Source organism: Macrobrachium nipponense, chromosome 29 (assembly GCF_015104395.2).
Source record: "Macrobrachium nipponense isolate FS-2020 chromosome 29, ASM1510439v2, whole genome shotgun sequence".
NCBI classification, from domain to species: Eukaryota; Metazoa; Arthropoda; class Malacostraca; order Decapoda; family Palaemonidae; genus Macrobrachium; species Macrobrachium nipponense.
The window spans coordinates 43,180,051-43,202,550 of NC_061092.1; the positions used below are offsets into that span (position 1 = coordinate 43,180,051).

Consider the following 22,500-nt stretch of genomic DNA (forward strand, 5'->3'; position numbering starts at 1 on the left):
TCTCTCTCTCTCTCTCATACACACACACACACACACAGACACAGTATACGTACCGTCATAGTTTCAAGTAGTTATTACCGTCTAAAAGAAAATCATAAGTTGGTAATTATAATAAATCAGAAATTTTTTTCTTTATGTTTTTAAAAAAAACCATCGATTAGCAATCGCTAATTCATGTACATTTGTAAATACAGTGGTATCTATCTACATTATATTTCCACAACTACAAGAGCTGTGTCGGGAAAACCTTTAGCGTATTTAATCCATTACGCATGATTTAAAGTGTATATTTACCATTTTCTCCTACCAACGATAAAAAAGATAAAATGGAAAGACGTGAGTAGCTATCGTACATTTCTGACCTCTTATTAAAAACCGAGTCATGATTGACCAGGGAGAGAAAAATCTACAGGAACTAAAATTCGCGTCGCCAACAGAAAAAGCCTTCCAAATATAGAACAGAGGAAGAGGAAGGGACCCCCTCTTGTTGTCGTAGTGACATAATTCGTGAATAACAGCAGATCCCATAATAACGCAAAAATGGGAAAAGGCGCAAATGACGCAAAAATGGCGTTGGCTACGCAAAAAGGGCACCGATGACGCGGACAAAAATGACGCAAATGACCGAAAAAGCGACGGGGAAAAATAGCGGCGACCGCTGATCGATGTTTTTGACCCTGAAATAGCGGCTCCCTAGAAGACGTCTTTCGTTTCTGACGCACGAGAGAGAGAGAGAGAGAGAGAGAGAGAGAGAGAGAGAGAGAGAGAGAGAGAGATTTTTTTTTTTTTTTTTTTTTGGGGGGGGGGGTGGTTCGGTTAGAGGGGAGGGGAGTTCTTCCGTGATGGGCATCGGTAAAAAAACCTGCATTGCTATAAGAGAAAAAATCTCTTTAATAATCGTAATCGCTTATAGCCTACTTTATAAGCGCGTGTGTGAAAAAGTCAGAAATTCTCTCTCTCTCTCTCTCTCTCTCTCTCTCTCTCATTATATATATATATGTGTGTGTGTGTATTATGCTTATACTGTATTTCTACCTGCAACCTGGTCCCCCACCCCCAGTCTATAACCCCCCCCCCCCCCCCCCCCCCCCCCCCCCCTTCTACATTCGCTCACTCTGTGAAACTCCCTCACTGAGTATCGACTCATTTGCGTATGGTTAGCCGAGCCGTTTCAGATTCAAATGTTCAAAATGTAGTTTTATATCTTCTCCAATTTCTTTTTATCCACGGGCCATTTTTTCTCCAACAGGTATATTAATTCCATTTTAAAAGAAAATAGCTCTTCGGAGTGTATTAACGCCGACTACATTTTTTTCACTCTCGTTAAATTGATAATCCATAATATGACTGTGTCCGTAGCCTAATACCAAGTAATTAAAATGAGATCATACGCCCATGTACCTCTGAAATTAATTACCCGGCTGAGACACAATCAACCCTCTCCCTTCTCCCCCCAAACCCTCTTCCCCCCCTTTTCACATGAAATGGAGCATGCGCTCACCTCTTTACCAGCTAGGTAATGAATTTCATCTCGTCAGGTGCTCCGCGATGGGCCGTGTACACGACAGTTACGTGCCTGTACGTACCTATGCATATATTATATATATATATATATATATATATATATATATATATATATATATATATATAACCTATATGGCAAATTATAACCTGCTTTTTCTGCTTATGTTATTCATACTCGATTCTTCATATAAGTATGAATATGGCAGTAAACAGTTGTACTATTTTGATTTATGTAAGCCAACCAACCCACATTTGGAAGAGGCATAATTTTAAAATGCATATATATATAATATATATATATATATATATATATATATATATATATAATATATATATATATATATATAATGTGTGGGTTGTCTGTATGTTCTGTGTAGGATGGCGGCACAAATCCAGCCTCCCAGAGGTCGTGTCGAGAAATTATAGATCTGTAAAAATTGAAGACCAATCATTTGTGTCAACAGAGTATTCATATCGATGATTGAAGTAATTGCCCTCACCGCTGGCATGACAGGTCATTATAGGACAAGCAAATTCGAGGGACTTTTTAAACGGCCCTTCAAGTTTTATCAATATAAATGGTGTTTTTACGAAAATATTTTGCTCTTGTTATTTTTTTGTTTGTGATAGGTACTACTTATTTTTATTCGGCATAATGGAGATGTTTTTATTGTTTTTCGTCATTAGTTCTCTTTCTTATTTCACACATACATACATACATACATAATTATATGTATATATATATATATATATATATATATATATATATATATATAAAATACATATACGTATATACATAATGTGTGTGTATGTGTACACACACCCATACATATGTCTTTGCAGATGTCTTGACTAACATTAAAATAACCTCTTTGTTTTGGCTAGCGTCGCCAGGAATAATTCACCTAGCCAAGCCTACCTTGACCCACATTTCGGGTTTCCAACGTTCGATGCTGCTTTGAAAGTAACAACACACACACACACTCACACACACACACACACACACACACAAACAAAGCATACAATGTCATTTCGCAGGAAAACTAGAAAAAGAAAAAAAACATTTCTTGGGAAAGATACCGAGTAAATATACTGTTTCTTGACTTTGCCTTTCGCACTGGCGTCTTGGATACACTTTTTTCTTTTTTCTTTCCCTCTCGGGCGTCTTGGCTGATCTAATTTTTTCTTCGTTTTCGATTCGGTTTTTTTCTTATTTTTTACTTGACTTTTCTTGTCTGAATTTTTTTATTAAGTTCTTTAGGAATTTGAAACCGTGCGAAATACGAAGAAAAGGGGGCGGGGGGAGGGACGCGATGGGTTGGATTTGAGAAGCAGCAGTGGAAAGGCGTGCGCACACACACACACACACACACACAGAGTGGTCCAAATCGAGAGGAATAACCAACCGCCACCTAATTCATTAGAGTCGCGATTCGTATAATGAGATGCTTGAATTTTCACCGTTACGACCACACACACACACACACACACTTCGAGTAGCGTCTTCGAAGACGGTGAGGAGCCTGGGGGGGTTTGGGGGTGCGGGAGTTCCGTGTCTTGGAGGAGAATGAGCCTTGGGGGGGGGGGGGGGGGGAAGGGGGGCCAGGGGGGGCGCCGCTTTCGAAGAAGTAAGGGGATGGTTGGATATTCAGGAGGAATGGGAAAGTTGAGGGGTAGGTCAGAGAAGGAAGGCATTGGTCAGTTTGGGTGGTTTTGGAAGGAAGCTGCTCTATGAGCAAGAGCCCTTGCTGGCATAAGGCCAGCTTAATCTTGAACAACAAAGGGGATGATGGTGTTCCTCGGTTTAGGTTAGGTTAGGTAGGATGGGAATGGATAGGTGTTAACAGGATTCGGTTTGTCCTTCCATCTTATTAGCGCTCTGTTCGGTGGTGTTCCTTCCTTCCTTCCTTCCTTCCTTCTTTCTTCTTCTTCTTCTTCTTCTTCTTCTTCTTTCAGTTCGGTGTATAACTTTCTTAAGAGGCAAGTTCCGCGAATTGCCTCCCTTTGAAGTCGTAGCTCCGCGTTTTTTTCTTTCTTTTTTTTCCTTTTTTTCATGGGCGCCTTTTATTAATTTTCGGAAGGAAGCCAAAAGTTGGTGGAGGAAAGGAGGAGGAGGAGGAGACGGCGGCGGCGGCGGAGGGATAGGAGAAGGAGGAGGAGGGAGGACTTTGTATTAAATCACCTCCACCTATTGGAGGTGAGGAGGAAGAAGTGACGCCGTGGAATAGAGAAGGTGGAGGAGGAAGAGGAGGAGGTAGGCATATTTGGCAGCCTCCTCCTCCTCCACTTCCTCCTCCTCCTCCTCCTCCTCCAGTCTCGGCCTTAAGTAATGATTTCTTTCTGAGGTGAGGCGTCGGGAAGGGATTAGCGCCATTAACGTGTTGAAATAGATTTGATAGGATGGGCTGGGGGAAGGGGGTTCCACGGGAGAGGGGAGGGGTGTGTCTAGCTCAGATAAACAGATAACAGACGAAGAGGAACGAAGACACTGGCTGATATGCGCCTTGTAGGACTTATATGGAATACTTAGTTTTTATAATCTCTCTCTCTCTCTCTCTCTCTCTCTCTCTCTCTATATATATATATATATAATATATATATATATATATATATATATATATATATAAATGTTGTTACAACAGAATTCTATGTAATAAATGGAAGAGCTGTATTTGTCAGTGATTTTCCATTTTTCATGAGACATACAATAATTCATCTGTGAGAAGACAAGGGTCACAATGTGGCCCGAGAGCCACGGGAATGAGTGAATGTTGTCTTGTTTTCTTAAGCCGGGAATTATTGTCTAATAGTTCTCTTGTTTGCATCTCTTATTTAAGGTTTTCGATGTATTTGTTGGCACGTGAGGCAAGCTTTGATCTCTTTGTTATGACTCCGTCTCTTGTTTTCATCTCAGACGCGGCTCTCTCTCTCTCTCTCTCTCTCTCTCTCTCTCTCTCTCTCTCTCTCTCTCTCTCTCTCATGTATCCTGGAGAAGGGAAGGGGCTATAGGGGTCAAGGTGCCATGTCAGAAAGTGGATATGATTATTATTATTATTATTATTATTATTATTATTATTATTATTATTATGATAAAGTAGTTACCTATTCGAACCAAAGAGAACGTTAGTGTAAATGATGAATTTACGTGTATGTTAGTGTAATTTTATATGATCATGTGTCTACGTACATAATTGTTGTTTACTTACATATGTTTATGTTTGTGTATGTAAACAAAAGAGGAACCCAAAGCCTCACTTGTATCACAGCCAGTGTTTTTAGTCAGACTAAAAAAAAAAAAAAATGAAACGAGACATTGGCAATCGGCTTACCGCGAGGAGAAAATCTTGGCAAGGAGAAGTTTTTTCCCTCTTGGTTGGAGAGAGAGAGAGAGAGAGAGAGAGAGAGAGAGAGAGAGAGAGAGAGAGAGAGAGAGAGACATGGAATTGGGGTTTAGTTAACATAGTGGAGTTGCTATTTTTCTTTCGTGCATTTAGATCTCTGTTTATGAATATACACGTCTTTTGTATGTATTAATATATATATATATATATATATATATAATATATATATATATATTTATATATATATATATATATAGAGAGAGAGAGAGAGAGAGAGAGAGAGAGAGAGAGAGAGAGAGAGAGAGAGAGAGAGAGAGAACGTCCAAACGGAGCTTAAAATGTCCGTGTTTACTTATCATTTTGGTGATATACGACGCGAGTTGAGATGGAAATTCACTTATCGCTTCTTTCGATAAATATGCTAATGAATATTCGCTCACTTTTTTCCCTTTTTCGACGTCTTTCTCCTTGATAGAACGATATCTTTATTACGCGTTTGCCTGGAGAGAGAGAGAGAGAGAGAGAGAGAGAGAGAGAGAGAGAGAGAGAGAGAGACTTAATTTTATTGTGGTAACTGCTACACTCAAGTGATACATGCATCCTTAGATACTAAAGTTAATACGAACAGAGTGATACATATATGCATACATTCGCTAATCTAGATTTCCCGAAAGGCCAGAGTTCATACATAATGTTGCATCTTTAAACCTATGTATGTCAAATTCTTTTAAGCTGAGTCAATAATCATGATTTAAAACGGCATCGATTCGAGTAATAATATATTCCATGCAGTATCTTTCAATTACTTTTTTTTCTTTATTTCGTAAACGTAATATTAATAAGTCATTTTCCCCCATGAAAGTTAGTGATCTCGATAAAGAAGAATCCAGTTCTCTGGACGAACGCGCCATAATAACAAGGAACTAATTTGTTCCTCCAACCTCCAATGCAGTTTATCAAAGGCTGCTTCTCCTCATGGCTCGGAGTCGCGCGGCTCGTGTGGATGGCTCACTCATCATGGAGTGACTCACTGGGAGAACCTCTTGGAACAATCGTTAGACTGACCGAGAGGCAGACAGACAGACAGACAGACAGACAGACAGACAGGGAGTAAACAGAGTTTTGGTGTAGGTCGTCGTTTATGAACAATTGTATTGGGTTTGAAATTTGAGAGAGAGAAGAGAGAGAGAGAGAGAGTGTCTTGGGGAGTTTGCCATATTGAATACTATAATATATATATATATATATATATATATATATATATATATATATATATATATATACTATTATACACACGCATTTATACACATACATACACGCACACATATACATACGGACGCACAAGCGCACAGGCAGACTGTGACTTGGTAGTTAGGCTTACGGCAGGCATATCTCTTCCTTGAACCGCATGTGAGGAAGCGAATTAAAAACAAGCTGTTTGTTTTTCCGTGCTTCTACTTATGAATATTTGTTTATGTTTGCATTCGTTAATTGGTTTGCCCATTCTAAAAAGCTCTCCGGGTGATAAAGCTTATCTTGAGGTGTCGTGTTTCTCCGTCTCTTTCCGGTCTTTGTGTGTTTTTTTTAACTCTCTCTCTCTCTCTCTCTCTCTCTCTCTCTCTCTCTCTCTCTCTCTCTCTCTCAGGGAAATGGGTTACCAAAGACGTCAAGAGAGCCTGAACATGTATGGCTTAGAAACACGACGATTGCTTGGAGAAACACTCAAAATACTAAAAGGCAGAAGAAAATAGACTGTAATCTATTTACGTTAAACGAAAACCAGACGAGAAATAATGGATGGAAACTAGAACTGAAGAGATACAACACATCTTATTGTGGGAACTTCTTTACATACAAGATATGTGCCACCAGAAGTTGTAAACAGCAACAGTGTGGAAAAGTTTAAAAGAAAGCTAGATAAAATCATTAGGACACTTATCAAAGAGATAAGTGAGCACACGATGTCTCCTCGGATGGACTGATAAGTCTTTGAGACATCCTAATCCTCGTAACTCTCTCAGACATGCATCGTATGAGTGATGTATATAGTATATATATATGAAATATATAATATATATATATGATATATATATAGTCAATATTACACATAATGTAATGTATACATGTATGTATGTACCATACGTATAGTAATATTACAACCACTTCAGTTCCGTAGCCCCCTACACGTATACATACAGTACGCTATCACACTCAACATTTTCCTCAACCAAGTTGATATTTCACATTTTACCCAGATTGTACCGAAAAAAGAAAATAAATATAAGATATAAAATGAGAAAGAAAACGCGGAACTTCTGGCTTCCATAATAAGCGTGTCTTTTGTCCGCTTTCCTGGAAAGAAAGACGGTGTGTCTTTTTCGCTTCTGCTTGTTCCTCTTCGTCCTTTTTCTTCTCTCTTGCGTTTGCCTCCTCTCTTCTTGTTCTCGTCGTCTCCCGTTTTTTATCGCATGTTTGCTTGTCTTGCTTTCGTTAGTCGTCTCTTTCTTCTTCTCCTCTCCCGTTTATGGTGGAGTTTTTTTTTATAATTTATTTATTGTAATTCCTCGTTTTTATTTTTCCTAATCTTATGTTTTTTTCCAACTCTTCTCTTTTATCCTGATGTATTTAATTATTTTCTGTTTTTAATCTTTTTTATGTAAATATTTTTTTTTAATCGTCTCTTAGTTTTGTTTTCTTTTTATCATGTTTATATTCATCCTCCTCCTCTTCTTTCCCTTCTTCTTCTTCTTCTTCTTCTGACTGCATCTCCTAAGGTCCTGACGTGGATCAAAGAGGTTTGCTTGCTTTGCTGTCGTTGTTTGCTTTCGCTTATAATAATTTGCTTGGCTCCCTCTCTCTCTCTCTCTCTCTCTCTCTCTCTCTCTCTCTCTTTTACAAGGAGTGTGTTCATTGGTATTATAGTAATTATAATGGTTTCTGCTATCATTTATATTTTTTTTCATTGACATTCTCTCTCTCTCTCTCTCTCTCTCTCTCTCTCTCTAATCTCTACATGTAATATATAATATATTGATATATAATTATTATATATATATATATATAATATATATATATATATATATATATATATATATTCATTTTATTCATTTCATATCAAGATAAACTATTTCGTCAGTGGCTCCAACTCTTGAAGTTTATTTGTTGCCGTCTTCGTCTGGAGCTTAAAGATGCTGGATCAGTTCCATTCATTTCTTCATCTCTCTTGGGTCATCTTTTCTTCGCTCTCTCTCTCTCTCTCTCTTGTCTTTCGCCCATACTTCTTGAAGGCGCCATGCGGTCTAAGGAGAGAGAGAGAGAGAGAGGGAGAGATTTTGACAAGCGGCCCACCCACTTTTCCCTCTTACAATATTCCCCTCACAACAACCCACCAGTTACCCACCTTCCCTCTTTCATCCCACCCCCCATTCCCTTCGCCTTCAGTGCCACCTCTTTCTCCCCCACCATCACCACCAATAGACCCCCCTTCCCTCTCTCTCTCTCCTGCACCAGCAGTCCACCGTCACCACCAACAGCTGAACGATCATCATCAGTCTTGCTCTGGAGCGCCCCTTACCCAGACGTTCTCATCTCACACTCTCTTTCTCACTCGCTCTCTCTCTCTCTCTCCCAAACACACACACGCACACACACACACACACACCACGGAGATCCCCGAAAACGCGTGTAGTGCCAGTGCCTTTTCTTCCTCACCGCTCTCTCTCTCACTCTCTCTCTCTCTCACGCTCTTTCAGGGCCTGCAATACCGCGCTCTGCTCTCACACATTCACTCACTCACTCTCTTCCTCTCACACGCGTCCAGCCACGCCGCTTTTGAATGGCACACATGGAGAAAGACAACAACAATATTAGTGGGTCTGCAGACCTGTTTTTGAAGGTGTAGTGTCGACCGGTCTTTTTTTTTCTGTGTTTTATTTTCGCCGTTGGATAGAGGAAGAGGGAGAAAGAGAGAGAGGAGAGGACATCGCTTTTGTGTCAAGACAGTATAGTTGTGTGGCACTTGCATTGCTTAATGTGTCATCTCTCCCGATCCCCCCCGACCCCACCAAAAGTCGCCTGCATAGATCTGGGGCCAACAATTGACAGTGCCATCTGCCTGACTCAAACAAGCAGGGGAATGATCCTCGTGTGATTGCTCGTGTCGTCGAATCTGCGGGAGCTGCATCTTGTATTTTTTTTTTTATCCTGCATTTTGAATGGGGAAAATGAAGCGGTGTTTGAAAATGTCATTGAACATCTGTCAGTCATGAAAGGGACAAGGATTGCGTCATCGAGAACGAAGACGTTTGTTGAGCTACGTGAAAAGTAAGGTATCCAACACGTAAATGCGGCGGCGTCTCAAGGCGACTAACCTGTAGAAGGGAAGCACCCAGATGATTGCAGTGTGCACGCGGGTCTTCGTCCGTAGTGCCTTACACAACCCGAGGAGCTGTGTAGTAAGAAGAGAAAGAGAGGAGGAGAGCTCTAATACCCCCTTAACCCCTCACCAGTAGAAGGGGAAGAAAGAGGAGGAGGGGGGAGCAGGCGACCCTCACAGCAGCAGCAGCAGCAGCAGCAGCAGCAGTAGTAGTAGTAGCAGCACCCGCAGGAGGAGAGAAGCGTGGCACTAGGAATCAACAGGTGGCACTCCTGGCTGCTCAGGAAATTTATATGGCTCCCGTCGGCCCCTTCTGTGCCAGCAGGAGAATGCCATCTGTCACGGGGGGTCCGTAAACTTCCATCTGGGGAAGGGACCCACCCTCTCTACCCCCGTCGTGCCACCGTATTACATGATGCGCTCGCTCTTCGATAGGTCAGAGTCTTGTCTTCCACTTTAAACGCTTACTTATTTATTTATTTATTTATTTATTTTTTTACTTATTTATATTTGCCTTCGGTAAATATGGATTATTATTGCGTTGTACATTCTGGGGAAAAGTGAGTCTTGCGTTTCATGTCTGTTTACATTTGTTTTGGTGTCTCTTTCTTGTTTGTTTGTCGGTTCCTCTGTTTTTGTTTATATGTGAATACATGGATATGTCTTGAGTACGGATGCTCGAATTGATTATTACCATAGTCTGTAATGTGTGTTTATTTCTTTCCCAGTAGTATTTCACTCATTATATAGTGTAATCCATTGCAATCTATTTTCATTTGCGGTATACAATGACAACCAGTGCTGGCAGGAAATGCATCCGATGAAGAAGTGCTCATCGTTGCCGGAAGCCGAAAATATTTTTATTTTGTAAATACACGTCTATTTCATTTACAGGAAAGTTTTGAAATAAGAGGGCCTTTATTTTGTCGGGTAGAAAATTGTGTTTGAAGTCCTGGATCTCTCTCTCTCTCTCTCTCTCTCTCTCTCTCTCTCTCTCTCTCTCTCTCTCTCTCTCTCTCTCTCTCTCGTTCTTCGTTTCCTGCATTTCTGGTGCTTCTCATTCTGTCTGTTTTTGTGGATAAACGCAAAGATGGATTTTACTACATGAGTTTCTGCAACTCTCTCTCTCTCTCTCTCTCTCTCTCTCTCTTCTCTCTCTCTCTCTCTCTCTCTCTCTGAAAAGAAGGGGGCCCACAAATTAGTGCCTTCATACATTCGTTTTCCTACATGACAGTAATTAAATTTTTAGAAATGAGGTATTGCATCTAATTACCGAATTTTTTTCGTCAGTACACTCATTCATCTTGTGGTTCTCAGATGTGAGGAATGACTTTCAAGATTCTCTCTCTCTCTCTCTCTCTCTCTCTCTCTCTCTCTCTCTCTCTCTCTCTCTCTCGTTTCGTAATGACTTGTTCTTCCGCTTGTGCTTCTCGGCAGAGGTATGACTCATGTGTAGCTTCGGATTATCCGGTAGTGATACCTCGGGGTCTTTTCCTGTGAAATGAGTATGTAACTGTGAATAATGTGTCGTCTGTTTTGTCGTTATTATTATTATTATTATTATTATTATTATTATATTATTAATTATTATTATTAATACTACTACTACTACTACTACTACTACTACTACTACTACTACTACTACACGTAACCCGTGTGTGTTTACATACGGTACTATGAATACAAGTAAAGTTATTTACGTAGTATGTATGCTCATATGTAAATAAGACTGTATTTGCCTTTGTGTGTGCGCGTATAAATAAACTTAACGTCATATATGTATATTTTTGTACGTGTCTACTAGACTTCTATCTGGTAAGATTACGTCCAGTAATACAAATGCAAGTTATCATATTCGACTTCATCATAATTATTTTCGGAGATTTACAATTGACATTATGAATTCCTCAGGCTCGTATAGTTAGGCTCTAAACAAATGACAGACATTGGTAATGAGCGCGCGCGTGCGCGCACAGACAGGCAGACAGACGCAAATACTCCATATATTTGTTCTAAGTTACCCAGTCTTGCTTCAAACTAAATATCTCCCCCCACCCCCCCGAAAAACTGGTGGATTTATTTGAGGTAGTTTATTATTTATTGATGATGTGCTTGTGTTTGTACAGTATATATAACGCAGTGTTTGACGAGTATATATAAATTATGCTCTCTCTCTCTCTCTCTCTCTCTCTCTCTCTCTCTCTCTCTCTCTCTCTCTCTCTCTCTCTCTCTCTCTCCCCCCTGTACATATGATTATCGTCCTGCCATTCTATTTTTTATTAAAAATTTTACATGCCTCAGCTCAGTAATTTGCAGAGGTGTTCAAGTTTTGTAGTGGTTGATTTTCTGTTGTTGTGGTCTTATGGTGCTTAATATCGCTACATGAATATGAAAAGCTGCTGTATATTTTCTGTAATGTTTAGTGATGACCTACGATGTTAATGTTTTACATTCATTTCATTATTGTTAAGGTTGAATGGTTTTTGGACAAATTATTCAAGACTGAAATGACAGTTTGCTCAAATGACTTGCATTGACGTTCTCTCTTTTCTTTGCAGATGTAGTTTCCGAGTTGGCATGAGTACGGTGCCCGGGGTGAGCCGCGCCCACACCGAGGCCGCCCACACCGCCCACCACCACCACCACCACCACTCATTCCAGCCCTACAATTGTCTGGTGGACATGGAGCTGCAAGAGGGCCTGACGGGGCGTCTTCTGGACACCCACAGCATCATCTTCGGAGAGGGATTCTCCGACACCCTCTCGTCGAGGATTGTGGGCGCCGACGGCACCAACGCCTACCGCCCATGGGAGGCTGACCCAGGGGACCACCGTCCACCTGACCACAGACTCCACCCACTGTCAGCTGTCTCGTCCGCGCCCGGGCCCATACAGGTTCTGGCCCACTCGCCCTCGGTGCCACCGCCCGTGGCGTCCAGCGCCCAGATGTCTCACTACGCGCACACCATTCCTACTTATAGCGACAATTACCCGGCAGGGCCCGCCGGCCCCCACCCGCCCCACCCGCCCCACCACGTGGGACACCCCCAGCACCCGGTGCCACACAAATTGCCGCCCTTCGCCGCCTTCAGTCCAGATCGCAGCGTCGGGAGTACGACGCCCTCGCCGCTGCCTTCCTTCAACACTTTGCCTTCGCCGCACGCCCGCTACCCCCTGGTCCCCGCCCCCGTCCAGGCGCGGGAGATCCCCACCATCCAGCAGCAGATGATGGATGAGAGACACATCCGTATGTTCGAATCACCGCAGGGCAGCGATCCGGCGCCTTCATCCACCACGCCGGCCCAGGCCTCGCCCAACACCCAGCCGCCCACGGTGTCCAGCGGCAGCGCCAGCAGTTGCAGCAGCGGAAGCAGCAACAGCACCAACAGCAACAGCAACGCCAGCATAGCTCAGCAGCAACAGTCGACTTACGACGGCAGTTCGACGCTCCTCCGCCTGGAGGGCTCCGTCAGGGTCGGGGTGAAGCGCGCGGGGCGAGCGGGCTCCCTGGAGTCCTCGGAGAGCGACGCCTCCGTCTCGGGTACCGAGAACAGCGGCCAGGTCTCCAGCATCAGCTCCTCGGCCGTCAACAATAACGAAAACAACGGCGGCTCCCAGAATAACATGAACTCCTCGAATTCTGTCCCGTGCTCCGAAGGGGGGTTCCGGCCCCCGCCGCCCCAGCAGCCGCCTCCCCCACAGGATGACCCACCCGAAAAACCTGTGAAGAAAAAGCGGAAACGTTGTGGTGACTGTGTAGGGTGTCAGAGGAAGGATAATTGCGGGGACTGTGCCCCTTGCAGAAATGATAAGTCTCACCAGATCTGTAAGATGAGAAGATGCGACAAACTCACAGAAAAGCGGGTAAGTACTACATCGCTTTTTGATCTTCTTCCTTCGTTGTGCCTTTTTCCTCTCTTTATTGCTACCTGTATACGCATATGGGGACATGTATTTGTCATGTATCTATAGATGCACATCCGTACATTTATATAATAAAATAAATGCATTATCTCATATACGTATCACTCAATCTTCGAAATTTACTTCAGTGTACTTTATGAAACCTGTTTTACCTTCGTTAATCTTAGTCTAGTTGGAAAAGGATCAAGTGAAGATGCATGCAATATTTGTCTTCTTTATCTTTAAGATTATATTAACACACAGAACGCTATATTTATTATATTATGATATGGAACAATGTATTAAACTAAATCAACGAAAGCCAAGACGACCAAAAGCCATGAGTAATAAATATACTATGCACCTCTCCCGTAAGTTCGCGTTGCTGCGAAATTTGAGAGAAGCAGCAGCGACAGCAGCGATCACGTAGTCCCCCCGAGCATAAAAAAGCGAGGAAATACAATTAGGTTGGAATCCTCAACAGGCGCACTCTTGTGCTGGCAGTCATGAGACCAAGAAAATCGAAGCTGAGTCGAAGTTATCGAAAAAGAAAGAACTTTCCCAATTAACGCCTCTTTCCACGACGATGCTTTATTTGTTCTTGGCAATCGGATCAGCCCCGCGGTTATATTATTCCTCTGGCCTTACCATCTGGTCAGGAGAGAGAGAGAGAGAGAGAGAGAGAGAGAGAGAGAGAGAGAGAGAGAAAAGAAGAAGAAGAATTGATAGCTTATAGAAATAATAGAAATTTGCTGAAGAGGATTAGCTATGATTCAGTGTGCAAGGAAATATGGAGAGACAGAGATCGAAAGAGATTCAGTGTGCAAGGAAGAGAGAGAGAGAGAGAGAGAGAGAGAGAGAGAGAGAGAGAGAGAGAGAGAGAGAGAGAACAGAAGTAGCTGGAGAGAGGATTAGGTGTGATTCACCGTGCAAGATAAACAATAAGAACCAGTATTTGTGTGTGATGAGGTCAGATAATTGATTGACAGATGAGCCTCACTAAAAGGAACCGGGATGGGTTTTTTAGAAGAGAGAGAGAGAGAGAGAGAGAGAGAGAGAGAGAGAGAGAGAGAGAGCGCGCGGTGGCAGATGTAAATCAAGGATGATTGGGAGAGGGAGAGCGATCGTTATCTCGATTAATATTTATATCACTTTCTTGCACATCCTATTCGGAATTGCATTGTTCAAGTGGTGGCATGAGTAAGGCGAAGTAGTACGCGAAGCCTCATGAACGCCTCCCCTTTCCCCTAAGATGAATTTACGCTGTCATGTCCCGCAAGCAATATTGCATTGTAAATCACCCTAAGCAAACATCGCGTGAGAGAAGTTGCTTTTATCGGGCGGAGCCAATATCGATTATGACTAACCTATGCCGCTGGAGAGAATTAAACCATAAGTATCAATTAGTTTTATGAAAAAAGAGAAAAGAAAAAAGGAGGCGGAATGAAGGTCTTCCGAGAGAATGGCTCTCTCACCCTCTTGTTTATAATATTGGCCCTCGGCAGTGTCTTCAGCTGTTCCAGCCGGACAGGCTCCTTGTTCTTCCACCCGGGGAGAAGTACGAGCGATTTATTGCTTGATAACACCTTGACATCTAATCGAAGCAAGCTCTCTATCTCCCTGCTCTTCCCCTACCTCCCTCTCATCTCCCCACATCCCCCCCCCCACCCTTCCCAACACCTGTAAGTCACTATCTAATTGTCGGTTCAGATCTTGGAAGCCAAACATTCAAATACCTTGTGTTGATTCTCGGAGAGATGTAATCAGAAAATCAGCAAACCGCGGCCGTCGGGGATCAGATCCTCTGTTGTCGAGGATGACTAAGAGCGGCGCCCAAGGTACACAGTGTTTTTTGCCGTCAGGAGCATCAGCTGCGCTAGTTGTTGGGCTATGTTTGGAGGAACACTTGAGCCGGTGTTTGAAGTACCTGCAGTAGTAAGTTCGAGGTCGAGAGGGAGCTACGGGGGAGGGGAGAGGAGGGTTCAGGTGAGCATTTGGGTTGGGGGTATACCGATGTGGGAATGACTACCCGCTTTATGAGGAGAGCTATTGTGTTCGGCCAAGGCTTCCCAGTGATTCATGCAGCCTTCTGGAGCAGAGAGAAGTGACGGTGGTTGCCCCTGTAGCGGCAGAACGAGGCCTGTGAGACGAGTCGTTGTAGCGCCCTCTGAATCATCCAGCTCCTGAGGTCTCAGGAGCAGCAGCAGCAGGAGCAGGGGCGTGACTCATGGGGCCAGATACTTTCTCCGGCCAGGAGGGGAGGGAGGGTAGGGTAGTGCCTAAGGGGGCGGCCTCCTTTGGATGTGGCTTCTTCCGTGGAACAGAGCAACGTCAACAAGGAATCTGATTGTTTATGAAGGAGAAATAGGGGGAGGGGGAGGGGGAGGTGGAGGTGTTAGTGGAGGAAGATGGTTACCCTCTTAAAGGTTGAGGAAGGAAGAGCGAAGCCTTCGGCAGAAAGAGAAGGGAAGAAAAAATCAATCATTTTATGCAAAATATTTGCTCAGGCGTTCAGCGCCTCTGAACGACTCGTTTGTCTTTTATCCTTTTATGTTCTGTCTTTTATTTACTGCATATGTTTTCGTTTTGCTTGATAAGTTGTCATTGCATCAGCTCTCATTGTTTGAGTAGGATCCTTTGCTCCTGTTTCACATTAAGTTTTAACCATTTTACAATTGTGTTTCTCTTTTTCTTCAAATTAACCAAAATGCAATAATAGAGAATTTTCATTTAGCGTAAGAGAAAATATTTTCATTGAAATCTTCAATGGAAAAGGCCATCCAACCATGATTATATTACAGTTGATGATCCTGCATACGGAATATTAAATTCAGATGTAATATTACTGGAGTCATAGTTTCATAACTTTAAAATCTGTTTTCTCAGTATGAAAGCTCCTAATATGCTAATCAAATAGCTTGTTTGCATAATGAAATCCATTTTCAGATTCTGAACCTCAGCCTTTTTTTATTTTTCATATAAGTTTCTTTCGGCAAATATATTTGCATTCTTGGTAACTGGTTGTGTAAGAGGAAGTTTGTTCGCTTCGTCTTAACTAGTTTCTTTTATGTCTTCTTGAGCATATTTGGTGTTTCAGAATCCTTCTAGGAAACGAAGGAGAGCGAATCTCTAGGAAGTCTGTAATGACTAGGTATTATTGACATCAAAGATGCCGTGTTCATTGCAGCAGCTGTGTATATGAGGGTCGTTCAATTGAATATATATAATATATATATATATATATATATATATATATATATATATAATATATATATGTATATAATATATATATATATATATATATATATATATATATATATATATAGGGATATATATATATGAGAGAGAGAGAGAGAGAGAGAGATCTGAGAACATGATTGACACTTCCCCGTTCAACACCTCGGCCTCTGCGATCATCAGCTCAGTACATCATTTCGAAGAGAATTATTGCGTCAACAGCTTCGTGTCGGAAGTGAAACCCCCCTCCCCGCCCCACCCCTTCCCTCCTACTGTTCATTTACATATTAATTATTCTGAGTTAATTATAGAGTTAATTATCCCCCTGTGATCCCTCGCACGTGAAATATGGAACATTGAATTATTTGTTTCGAAGTCAGCAACATCGACGGTCGGTTGTATGGACCACGGTATGTATGGGGGAAGGCTCAATGAGAAGTGGGTGTCCAAGCAATGGGATGGGAGACGGGGTTCCAGGCGCGTGGGAAGGGGGGTGGGTGATGGCGTTGGGATGATGGGTGGTGGTGATCCTGGAGTGGGACAGGGAGGGTATATACGTCCCCATTGGACATTTTGTGAACGGGAATTAACTGTTAATTAATGACAGTCATGCTCGTTGCTTAATTAGCTCTAATCCCTGGTTTTATCTTTTTTTTTATCCAGTTATTAAAAAAATGATTTGGTCGCCATGCAGATGTATGGATCACCCTCCACAGCACCCCCTCCCCCTTGCATCCCCCCCCCCATCCAACCACCCTTTTGCATTGCGAGGGGAACGCCAAAAATACCGTACTCATGGAATAAAAATAAATTATTTATTAGACAAATAAATCAGAGCTAATCTTCAGTGTTTAGGTTATTTGCAGAAATTCCTCTTTTTCAATTTTTTGTAATCCCTAAATCGTAATTTTTTCTCTAATTTCTTTTTGAAAAATATAACAAAATCATAATCGGTTTAATGAACTCCTGGGTTTTATTTATCCCGACTCATAAATAATTCGAGTAACAAAAAGCAATTATTGAAGTTTTAATTAATATGGCATTAAATTTTTTTGTTTAGGTAATCAGGGGCGTGTGTGCTTTATTGACAAATGTGTATTGAGATTAAATATGTGATGATATTAATAGGAAATCATCCCTTGTTCCAGATGGTATGAGGATGGTGATGTCGGTGATGAGTTGAATAGGTCTCTCTCTCTCTCTCTCTCTCTCTCTCTCTCCTCTCTCTCTCTCTCTCTGTTGTTTGTAAAACGATTATCCCTCATTTCAACATTACTACCGGATTGCAAGCACTCGATAAGAGTTGCATTAGCAAGTCTCTCGATACAGACATACATACGTACGAGCCTCAGTTTTGTATCTTGAATTTTGCTTTCCCTTAAAAGCACTTTATTTGCTTTTGTTCGTTATTACCTCGAACTTAAGTTATTTCCTTAACTATTGTAGAGCCTGCCAGATTATTTCCGGACACCATACGTATGATATCATGTTCTATTTTTAAACGCAAACTACCCCTTCATTTTCTTCATAAGCACGAACTACCACGTCTTTGATAGGCCAGAGTATTAGACCTTTTTTATTGCACAACCCTGCACGGCGTTTTCTTCGATAGCACAAACTGTCTCATCGTTTTCCTTGATAGCACAGAATATTAAGCTGTTTCCCTCTGTAGCGCAAAGTCCTTCGTTTTCTTTGATCGCTTCAACTGTCAGCTTTATTTTTCTTTGCTAGCGCAAACTAATTAGTCATTTTCCTTGTCAGCACAAACTGCCTCGTCGTTTTCTTTTACTATCACAAGCTGTCAGTGTTTGATCGTTTTCTATGATTGCATAAGTAATAAAATTGTTTTCTTTGATTACACCAGCTATAAAATAGTTGCACCGTTTATAAAGTTGTCATCTTTGATTGCACCAGCTATAATATTGTTTTCTTTGATTGCACAAGTTATAATATTGTTTTTTTATTGCACCAGATATAAAGTAGTTTCCTTTGATTGCACCTGCAATAAAGTTGTTTTCATTGCATCAGCTATAAAATAGTTGCACCAGTTGTAAAGTTGTCTTCTTTGATTGCACACCAGCTATAAAGTTGTCTTCTTTGATTGCATGAGCTGTAAAGTTGTTTTCTTTGATTGCATCAGCTATAAAGTTATTTTCTTTTATTGCACCTGGTATAAAGCTGTTTTCTTTGATTGCATCAGCTATAAAGTTGTTTTCTTTTATTGCACCTGTTATAAAGCTGTTTTCTATGGTTTCACCAGTTTTTTATAGAGTTGTTATTGCACCACCTATAAAGTTATTTTTTTTTATTGCATCAGCTATAAAGTAGTTTTCTATGACGGCATCAGCTATAAAGTACTTTTCTTGATTGTTATATAATTTTTTGGGATTGTACCAGCAGTAAAATTGTTTTCTTGGGTTTCACTGGCAATAAAGTTGTGTTCTTTGATTGCACCAGCTATGAGTAGTTTTATATGAATGCATCTGCGATAAAGTTGTTTGGTTTTATTGCACCAACTGTAAAGTTTTTTTTTTTTATTGCACCAGCTATGAAAAATATTTTTCTAGATAGCTCAAAACATCAATCTGTATTCGTAGCACAATTTAACAAGTTCTTTTCTGTAATTGCACAAACTATCAAGCTTTCCTGTTTTTGCACAAACTATTAAGCTTTTCTGTAATTCCACAAACTATCCAGCTTTTCTGTTTTTGCACAAACCATCCAGCTTTTCTGTTTTTGCACAAACAATCAAGCTTTTTTGTTATTGCACAAACTATCAAGCTTTTTTTGTTATTGCACATACTATTAAGCTGTATGTTTTGGTGGCTTGCATGCCTCTTTGTTTCTAGCGATTGCAAAAAGTGCCAAATCATATCTTGTGATTGCAACCTCTCGAATATAGGAGACTGCAACGTTATTTTCCTGTGATAGCTCAGTCTATACCGAGAGCTGTTTGTAAACACGTACTCGACCATTTCCCATCTTCCGATTCCCTTGAGTAATTCGATGAACTTCAGCCCTAATTGGCGAAATCTAAACAGATCGAAAGAGCATCAACACCTAATTTGTGGCTCTCTCTCTCTCTCTCTCTCTCTCTCTCTCTCTCTCTCTCTCTCTCTTAAAAGAAAAAGGATTTTGTCAACCATTGATACATATGTCTGCGGTGTATACGTTGATGATTCTCTCTCTCTCTCTCTCTCTCTCTCTCTCTCTCTCTCTCTCTCTCTCTCTCAGCAACGACGGCCACGATTTTGATTTTTAAAAGAAAGAGGATTTTGTCAACCATTGATAAATATGTCTGCGGTATATCCGTTGATGACTCTCTCTCTCTCTCTCTCTCTCTCTCTCTCTCTCTCTCTCTCTCTCTCTCTCATGTCGAAAGCCCCTCGTATGTCTTCTTCTGCAGCTGGATTCTTCCCACGTTGCTCACAGTGAGTGCGGATGTCGCACGCTTTGGTGTAAATGGCAGAGTGGTTGGGGTGGGGGAGGGGGGGAGGCGAAGGGAGGGTAGGAGGGAGGGGCTCTGAATACGTCGGTGTGTCGTGTATATTAATGCCTCTTAATTTAGCGTTAATGATTTGTGATGGTTTCTCCAATTTAGGGGCATCAGGGGCCAACTGAGAAACAAAATACCATCAAGAGAGTTTTCAGTGTTGCTTAAACCATTTTTTTTTTTTTTTTTTTTTTTTTTTTTTAGGGTTATTTTGGTAAGGGTTATTTTTTTTTTTTTGTAAGGGCGCGTTTTTCTTCATGCTTTTGTCTGTTCTCTTCTCTGTGAAAGTTATTTGGTTTTTAATTTATATGAAGAGTCAGATTTTTTTTACAATTCCTACAACAAGAATCATGTACATTTCGAATCATTACTGGAACTCCATAATTTAAAAAAAAATTATTTACTAAAAAGGAATATTATTCTCTCTCATCTCTCTCTCTCTCTCTCTCTCTCTCTCTCTCTCTCTCTCTCTCTCATAAGAGGAGTAATGTGAACTAGGTACTTAGTGGGTAGTTCGAATTAAAGAGTTGATGCTTTAACTAGGTAGACCTATAAATCCTTACTTTGTAATTGTATATTGAGGCGTAATTTTGCTAATACCATACTTACATTTTTTTCCTGTTGTGGTGGGGGAGAAAAGAGGGGGGGGGGGTATTTTCCGGATACTGCTGAGCTTGGGAGTGAGGTTTAATTTGCTTAAAATGTTCCTGGTGCGTTATTATGCATGTGAGAGAGAGAGAGAGAGAGAGAGAGAGAGAGAGAGAGAGAGAGAGGATCGTCTCTTTCTAGGTGTGCATGGAATGTATTGCATGTAACGAAACCTAAATTACATAAATCTTTAAACTGATTTTAAAATCTGATGATTTTGCTATTTTCATTGACATACAAGTAGTTTCCTCTTCAGAAAATAAATAAATAAAATAAAATAGAAAAAATACAGGTCGTGTGGGGTAGGGGGAGTGAAGGAATACAGATAATCCTCCTCCTCCTCCTCCTCCTCCCCTCCTCCTCCTCCTCCTCCTCCTGCCTCCTCTCGAATTCCTCTTTTACCTCATCATCGAGTCATACCATTAATCACAAGTTATATCGCCCTGACTCGACCGAGGGTGACCGGAATCGGAGTCTTCCTCCGACATTAATGGGGCCAAAAGATTCGGAGGATTCTTCGGGAAGGCTTATAGGGAAGCAGTTACAGTACTGGATGGTTTATGCGCTCCAATGCGGAGGTGTTCCCCTGGGGGGAGGGGGGGGGGAGTTACACTACCCCCGGTAAGATGGGAAAGGTAGATAGGGGGGGGGGGTGATTTTACTCCCTGGAGAAGTGAGAGGGGAATGGGGGTAAACTGAGGGGAGTAAATGGGTCTTAAGGTTCGGCTGCGCTTTGAGGGGTTGGGGGGTTTGTGTTTCTCCCCCAATAGGAAATAGAAAAGGGGGGGAGGGGAGGTAGTGGAGTTTTGGACTTCAGAGGTCGTCCTGTGATTATTGACATTGATTCTCTCTCTCTCTCTCTCTCTCTCTCTCTCTCTCTCTGCATGATGATGCACTGCACGAGGCGTGCGTCGTGCATTCTTGCGTGCGGTCCCCGAGCAGTTTGCTTGCTTGCTTGATATGCGCTTACGAAGTTTCGCCTTTCTGTGTTCTTCCGTCTTCAGTTTTGGCGCAGTTTAATTATTATTCTACAAATAGCGGTCTGATAATTAATTGAGTAACTTATTTTGTTATCTTTCGTATCTACTTGTATATTTTTTTCTTAACTTTTTGCTTTAGTCTCTCTCCTCTTCGTGTTCTTTTTCCCCCTATTTTTAATCTACCTTCCTCCCTCTTCCTCGTTCCTTTCTCTTTCTCTCTAATCCCTCATTTTCTACTCGCTTGTCCTTCTTCATTTCTCCCTTGTTTTCATGTTCAATTCCCTCATCTTTTCCTGTTCCTTTCTCTCGCTTTCTTGTTAATTTCTCTCTCGTTTTCTTTCCCTATTTCCTCCTCTTCCGGTGTGTGTGGGTGGGGGTTGGGGGAGGGGTTTGGTTAGGGGGGGTGGGGGGGGGCGGGGGGGGGGGCGATCAATCGTATCCGCCCTAGTTTGGCCCAAGGTGGTCCAGAGGGCATATCTTTATGGGGGTCGTTCACAAGTTTATAGGTGTGTATGGGGAGTAGACGAGGGAGTGGGGAGCACCCATGGGGAGGAGAGGGAGAAGGTAAGGAGGGAGAAAGGGGGAGGGAATAGGAAGCCAAGGAAGGGAGAGAGATGAGGGAGGAGGAAACTTAAAAGGAAGAGTGAGTAGGGTGGGAGGAAGTGTTAAAGTAAGGAAGATGGAAGAGGAAGAACTGAAAAGGAAGAGGAAGTAACGTAGGAGGAAGTGTTAAAATAAAGGAGATGGAAGAGGAAGAACTGAGAGAAAAGTGTAGAGAGAGAGAGAGAGAGAGAGAGAGAGAGAGAGAGAGAGAGAGGTAAAAAGGGGGTGGGGGAAGTTCCAGGCCACCCGGATTGTTCTGCAGGAGGGAGAGAAACGTAAAAAAAGAAATAAAAAAAAAGATAACAGGTATAGGGGAGAGGATGTATGGAATCATTTCTCCTCTTATTACAGAGGTTCGGATGTTAAGACTTAAATTGCGGTTTCTTGACGTGTTTT

At 41.8% G+C, this 22,500-nt stretch overlaps 1 protein-coding gene across 6 annotated transcripts in view; it reads left to right on the forward strand.

Moving 5' to 3' along the window:
- The window catches only part of LOC135206251 (methylcytosine dioxygenase TET-like), a 282,773-nt gene that overhangs the window by 130,012 nt on the left and 130,261 nt on the right, over positions 1-22,500 (forward strand). For 4 of the 6 annotated variants that reach the window (XM_064237639.1, XM_064237635.1, XM_064237637.1 and 1 more), the window contains one exon: positions 11,799-13,104. In XM_064237639.1, coding sequence (XP_064093709.1) covers positions 11,818-13,104 — 1,287 coding nt within the window. In that variant the 5' untranslated portion in view covers positions 11,799-11,817. Of the gene's footprint in view, positions 1-8,420; positions 9,676-11,798; positions 13,105-22,500 lie in introns of those variants that run through there. The other 2 variants (XM_064237633.1, XM_064237634.1) reach the window with 1 other exon arrangement.